Source organism: Bubalus bubalis, chromosome 2, assembly GCF_019923935.1.
Source record: "Bubalus bubalis isolate 160015118507 breed Murrah chromosome 2, NDDB_SH_1, whole genome shotgun sequence".
Lineage (NCBI taxonomy): Eukaryota > Metazoa > Chordata > Mammalia > Artiodactyla > Bovidae > Bubalus > Bubalus bubalis.
The window spans coordinates 58,422,475-58,429,385 of NC_059158.1; the positions used below are offsets into that span (position 1 = coordinate 58,422,475).

The following is a 6,911-nucleotide window of genomic DNA, read 5'->3' on the forward strand; positions in this document are numbered from 1 at the left end:
AAAAATAAATATTTGATATGAACCACTGCACTCTCTTGGGGAAAAAAGTAATGGATTAACTCTCTTAGGAGTCCATAGCTTCCCCAAAAGTAGTAGGAAAAATAAATCTCCTGTGGCCTGGAAACAGCTTCTGTTTCTTGCTGGCTATATTTGTTTCGCTTTTTAATAGTTCATTTGATTAGAACTTGTGGCTCCCAAAGCTAAGGTTGAGAGTTTGATCCCTACAGAGGCCACTTCAATTTAGAGAACAAAAAGCCCCATTCTCTGCTCCCAGACCTTACCCTAAATCCCTGCCAGGTGTCTGCCCTCCGGTCAAATGAGAAACTGGCAAAGGAAGTACTAGGAAGTCGCACAGTACTAGGAAGTAGAAAAATGTACTAGAACAGCACTGAGAAGCAGAAAAATGGGCACCCTTCATGACGGTGTTCCTTTCCTTTTCTGTGTCCACAATGCTCCGATATAATTCACAGAGGGTAGATAACTACATTTTTTCTTTTACCACTGGAAAGCTGAGGAAAACTTTGTTACCCATCATGAAATTCACTATCTTCTAAGTCATTCTAAGTTATTCTAAGATCAAAGAGCTGACAATATCCTCTTTTAATAAACAATGAAAAAATACATCCTCTGAGCAATATTAATCTGCAACTTTAGGATAGGAAGTAACTTAATAGTAGTCAATCGAAACTGAAATACAATTTTCATATGAATAAAAGATATTATTTAAAAGTAATTCCATGAGCAATTTAATATTAAAGTAGGATTTTCATTATGTGTTAAGAATTTATTCAGGGAAACAAGTTTCTCAAATTATAGCAGAAAATCTTTTACTAGTATCACAGTCTTTTCATTTAAGTCTTCCTGAATAAATCTGTATTTTCTAATTATACAGGACTAAAAATAATTTAATATAACAAATAAAATTCTTTTTACTTCAAATGCTTACTTAAATAGTATAAAATCATTTTATTTTCTGAGGGAAAAATATATCAACTTTTTAAGTATGAAGTGTACATTAAGATTTATTCACTTAAATTATAATTTTTAAAGTTTCACATATAAAGATGAATAAGATCTAAGTGTATATGTTATTGTTAATAAAGTTTTTAATTTTTCGAATGTCACATACAGCCTTTATTATTCATAGATTTATTCCTTTTAAGAAGTAGTCAAATGAATCAGCTCACCCTTGACTGTAACAAAATACTGTTTGGTGACTTGTGACAGACAGGGTTTTAACCTCTGACAGCGAGATTCATTGTGGAGCAAGAGCCAATCACAGATCCCGACGACACTTGTCTCATCAAAGTTGGAATATAAAAAGCCACTTGGAATACAGTATAAAAGATTCACTGGTGTGGCAAGTTGTCTCTCAGACTGGGCAGGCATTAACGTTTGGCTTGGCGTTACTCAAAAGCAAAAGAAAAGTAAAAGGAAGAAGAACAAGGGAAAAGATTGTATTGATTTTAAAACCATGCAAAAACTGCAAATCTCTGTTTATATTTACCTATTTATGCTGATTGTTGCTGGCCCAGTGGATCTGAATGAGAACAGCGAGCAGAAGGAAAATGTGGAAAAAGAGGGGCTGTGTAATGCATGTTTGTGGAGGGAAAACACTACATCCTCAAGACTAGAAGCCATAAAAATCCAAATCCTCAGTAAACTTCGCCTGGAAACAGCTCCTAACATCAGCAAAGATGCTATCAGACAACTTTTGCCCAAGGCTCCTCCACTCCTGGAACTGATTGATCAGTTCGATGTCCAGAGAGATGCCGGCAGTGACGGCTCCTTGGAAGACGATGACTACCACGCCAGGACGGACGCGGTCATTACCATGCCCACGGAGTGTGAGTAGTCCTGCTGGTGCGGAGCAGCGGCTCTGCTGGCCGCTGTTCTAGTGTTCATGAGAAACCGGTCTATTTTCAGGCTCTTTTAACAAGCTGCTGGCTTGTATGTAAGGAGGAGGGGAAAGAGCTTTTTTCAAGATTTCATGAGAAATAGACCAATGAGACTGAAAGCTGCCACATTATTTGTTTCCTTAGAGAGCTAAAAAGCTAAAAATCAAAAATGCAATGCGTGCATAGCATTCATGTTATATAGTTTAGTATGACAACTATAACATGTTTATGTTTTCACAGCTTAATGCTACCAAGGTAAAGGATTGGGAGACAGTATCAGCAATGTGAAAATTTTACATGAAAGTTCCTAATTGCATTTGGTTGCCTGAAATATGCATTTATAATAACAGGGTTTTTTTTTTTTTCATTAATAAAAGAGAAAGGAAGAAATCTGTAGAGGTTGAAGCCTATTTGGGCATTTGCTGAACACTTAGAATGACTTCTGTTATTCAAAACTATTTCTCATAGAGTTTTTATGTTCTTCACAGAGTAATTTTGAAAGCTATTACAGTGGAAAGGATAAAAGAATATTCTTAATAAACAATGTATTAGTAAGAGCAATAAGGAAGTAAACACAGCATAATGAAAAATCATGAGCTAATCAGCAGAAAATGCTAAGAAATAAACACTTTAATTGAGTAGGTTATGGCTTACAAAGTTCCACTTATACCCTGACCATGGTACTATTGTTGAGAGTACCTGGTCTGCACATATCTAGGAGGCACATGCTTAATAACCTTCTAAAATATTATTTTATTCCTCATAGGAGGGAGAACTATTACCTATATGTAGTACCTATGTTGTTTCTGAAAGATAATATGTTTCATATATTTCTGTTGCAGTCAGTTCAAACCTATACTCAAGGAAAGGGAGACAGGCACCTCAACAGAGAAGGCATGACCAGAAAGAGTTTTGTGCCATGTGTCTGCGATCTTGCTTTATACAGGGCTCTACCCACTTTAAACTGGACTCAAAATAGTTTCAAAATACTGCTTTTTCTTATTAAGTAACTAGGTTATAAGGCAACAAATAAGTTTCCTTTAAGACTGTGCTATCAGATAATCCTGGAATAGATTTGCCTTATTTATAAACAATCTTGAGAAAACAAAAAGGCAAGAAATTGCTAAGTGCTTCTGCTTACAATGACAGCCTGGCCCTAAAGACAATGTTTTCTAAGTTTTGAAACAGCTTGAATACAACATCTAAGTTTTGGTGCTAATTACCTGCTAGTGTTTTTATTTTTTTCCTTTAAAAGGCTGTCCCAGCGTCCTAACATAACAGATGCACTATATTTTCTGCTAATTCCCGAGGCTCAGTTAGTTGCTCACTGTGTCTTGTCCCCAGGTAATTCAGGCCTGGGGGAAGGGTTCCTTCCTCCAGACTGATTGGTACAGCTGCTCAGTAAGTGTAACTACTCAGATTCCCAAAGAATTCTAAGTGGATGTTCTTCCACAGTGTCTCTTGTTCTCTCTAATCATCATCATTTTAAAATTTCATCCACTTTTCATTCCTTAATAGAATTTTCCTTAGTCCACAGCTCTCTGGAAAGGAAGTAGGCTGCTCATAACAGCTGAAAAAACATATACCTAAAAGATTCTGAAAAGCTGTAATAACTGTTATAGTTGATATTTTGCTGTTATGAATGAAATGCTACATATTTTTCTATTTTAAAAGACTAAATATGCACACATTATTCCAATTAAAAAAATGTTCATAGATTGATATGGAGGTGTTCGTTCATTTTTCATAAAAATGATCTTAGTAACTTTTTTTTCTTATTCATTTATAGCTGATCTTCTAACGCAAGTGGAAGGAAAACCCAAATGTTGCTTCTTTCAATTTAGCTCTAAGATACAATACAATAAACTAGTAAAGGCCCAACTGTGGATATATCTGAGACCTGTCAAGACTCCTGCGACAGTGTTTGTGCAAATCCTGAGACTCATCAAACCCATGAAAGACGGTACAAGGTATACTGGAATCCGATCTCTGAAACTTGACATGAACCCAGGCACTGGTATTTGGCAGAGCATTGATGTGAAGACAGTGTTGCAAAACTGGCTCAAACAACCTGAATCCAACTTAGGCATTGAAATCAAAGCTTTAGATGAGAATGGTCATGATCTTGCTGTAACCTTCCCAGAACCAGGAGAAGATGGACTGGTAAGTGATTACTGAAAATAACATGCTAAAAACCTTGTTATGTGTTTACTCATAATGTGAGTGAATAGTAGTGAAAAATAACTACCAGTTTCCTGTGCTTATAAGCCAGACAAAGGTACCTTACCCCAGTGGTAGCCCTGTACCCAACAAAAGTAGGTGTTCCATTTCACATCCTATGAAACACTCTCTTGATACTTTTACTTTGCATGAGGATTTAAAAGAAAAAAAGTTATACCATGGTCCTTAAGTTTTTAGGGAATTCTTTTGAATTGAGAATGAAATATAAAATGCTTTCCATTGATGTGCTACATGATTATATAAATAAAAACATGCGGTCTTCACAGTGGATTCTAGTACACACCCAACAACACATTTTCCCCCCCAGAAGAGTGACAAATTTGTTAAAATTCTTTCGCTTAATAAAGCAGAAAAATAAACTCTAAAAGTTATAATTAAAATAAAATGCTTTTACTTATAGAAATTAACTAGATATATGTTCAGGTTTATATACTATTAAATATACTATATTTAAGATCTCTCATGATAAATATGTTCCTTGTTTTATAGACTATTGATGCACTAATGTATATGTGGATTACTTTGTGAATTACCCCTGGTAAAATTAAAAATTTCAGGCTAGTTAACTTGTACTACTCAGCTATTTTCTGAACTGTCCTACTGTTCTTTAACAGGAGTTAACTTAGGTAATGTCAACTAATTTAATATAAAGTCAAACAGAAAATAATGCCTTATATATTATAAAAATTAATAAAAAACCATTTTAAAATCTACTATAAGTTTAGAGCTACTCACTCTTCTGGCTTATTTATGCTTGTATTTACTTCTGTTTTCAAAAACTTTTTTAATGTGACCATACCTTTTATTTCCATTTATTGATATAATTTACAACAAAAGATTATACTTGCAAGCTTTATAGTTTTTAAATGGTCTTATTTGTAGAGAATATCATATCTAAATGATATCTAAATGTAAAGTAAATCATTTCTAAATGAAAACATATTCTTTAAGACATTATAAAATTTTCCAGGTAATCAATTTTTCTTTAAATATACTACATAAAATGTTATTGACTCCCCAAATGATGTTATTTTGTATAATCTTAAATACCAATAATTACCATGTCTATTTTGATTTTATATAGGATAAAAAAGAATGTGTTCTTTTTCTAGGTAGCATTTTAATGATCAAAGTTGGTGACGTGATAGAGGTTTTAAGTATTATTAAACAAATGACTAATAAGATGTATATTCCTCAGACTTTTCCATATAAAAGGAAAAATGTCTCAAATTCATGAAAAGATTGGTACAGGAGGAGGATTAGCAAATTGTAGTTTAAATATCTGAATGGAAACATTTTTTAGTGAAAGAATAAAGGGAATATCATTGTATCTTCTTCTGAATCTGCGCCTCTCTGTCTTGGAGTTAGTCTTTCCAACCCTATATACTTACCACTATCTTCATCACTCTACCTTCCTTTTTCCCATTACATCTGTGCAGTACTGGGCGGCAACTATCGTGTTTCGGTGTTAATATCCAAGTTTCCCTGAATAAGACCAAGTGAATGGAGGATGAATGAGTATACCTATCCCTCCAGGAGGCATCAGACATATTTAGCCACCATATTTAATCAATAAGCAGGAAGACATAAGCTAGCCTTGTCCCTCTTCTTTCCTCCCTGCTCCTTTCTCTTCTCTTCCCCCTCTCCCTTTACTGTCATCCATCAGTTTTTTCAGAGCATCTATTATGTGTCAGGCATTCAGATACTCAAACCGAGGAAAACAAGAATAAACAAGACAAAGCTCTGACCACAGGGGAATCCCTAAGGCTACTGTAGACTTTTGAGCCATAAAGGAAGAATCAAGCCTAGTGTAAATGAAAACTCCTTAATGCTGTGCCTTTTAAAAAGAAATGTGACATTAGCAAAATGATTAGTTTCTTTCTTTAATAATGAGTCCTTGAGGTAGGAGAGTGTTTTGGGATCTATTATTAACTCTTCTTTCCTTTCCATACAGACTCCTTTTTTAGAAGTCAAGGTAACAGACACACCAAAAAGATCTAGGAGAGATTTTGGGCTTGATTGTGATGAGCGCTCCACAGAATCTCGATGCTGTCGTTACCCTCTAACTGTGGATTTTGAAGCTTTTGGATGGGATTGGATTATTGCACCTAAAAGATATAAGGCCAATTACTGCTCTGGAGAATGTGAATTTGTATTTTTGCAAAAGTATCCTCATACCCATCTTGTGCACCAAGCAAACCCCAGAGGTTCAGCCGGCCCCTGCTGCACTCCTACAAAGATGTCTCCAATTAATATGCTATATTTTAATGGCGAAGGACAAATAATATATGGGAAGATTCCAGCCATGGTAGTAGATCGCTGTGGGTGTTCATGAGATTTATATTTGGTTCATAGCTTCCTAAAACATGGAAGGTCTTCCCCTCAACAATTTTGAAACTGTGAAATTATGTACCACAGGCTATAAGCCTAGAGTAGGCTACAGTCACTTAAGCACAAGCTACAGTATATGAACTAAGAAGAGAGAATATATGCAATGGTTGGCATTTAACCATCAAAACAAATCGTATAATAAAAAGTTTTATGATTTCCAGAGTTTTTGACCTAGGAGATCAAATTCCATTTATGTTCAAATATATTACAACATATGCAGGTGAATGAAAGCAATTCTCCTTGTCTTCTGGTGAATTAAAGGAGTATGCTTTAAAATCTATTTCTTTACAGTTTCACTTAATATTTACAGAAAAATGTATATGCAGTATTGGTAAAATGCTGTATTGTTATATACCATTATTTGAAACATCCTTAAACACT

The 6,911-nt window shown here is 34.7% G+C and overlaps 1 protein-coding gene across 1 annotated transcript; it reads left to right on the plus strand.

Moving 5' to 3' along the window:
- Positions 1–1,422: 1,422 nt before the first annotated feature.
- MSTN (myostatin) lies at positions 1,423–6,521 on the plus strand. Its single transcript, NM_001290967.1, is given in 3 exon segments — positions 1,423–1,847; positions 3,688–4,061; positions 6,094–6,521. Coding segments are annotated over 3 exon segments (1,128 nt in total). The 5' UTR covers positions 1,423–1,474; the 3' UTR covers positions 6,475–6,521.
- The last annotated feature ends 390 nt before the right edge of the window (positions 6,522–6,911 follow it).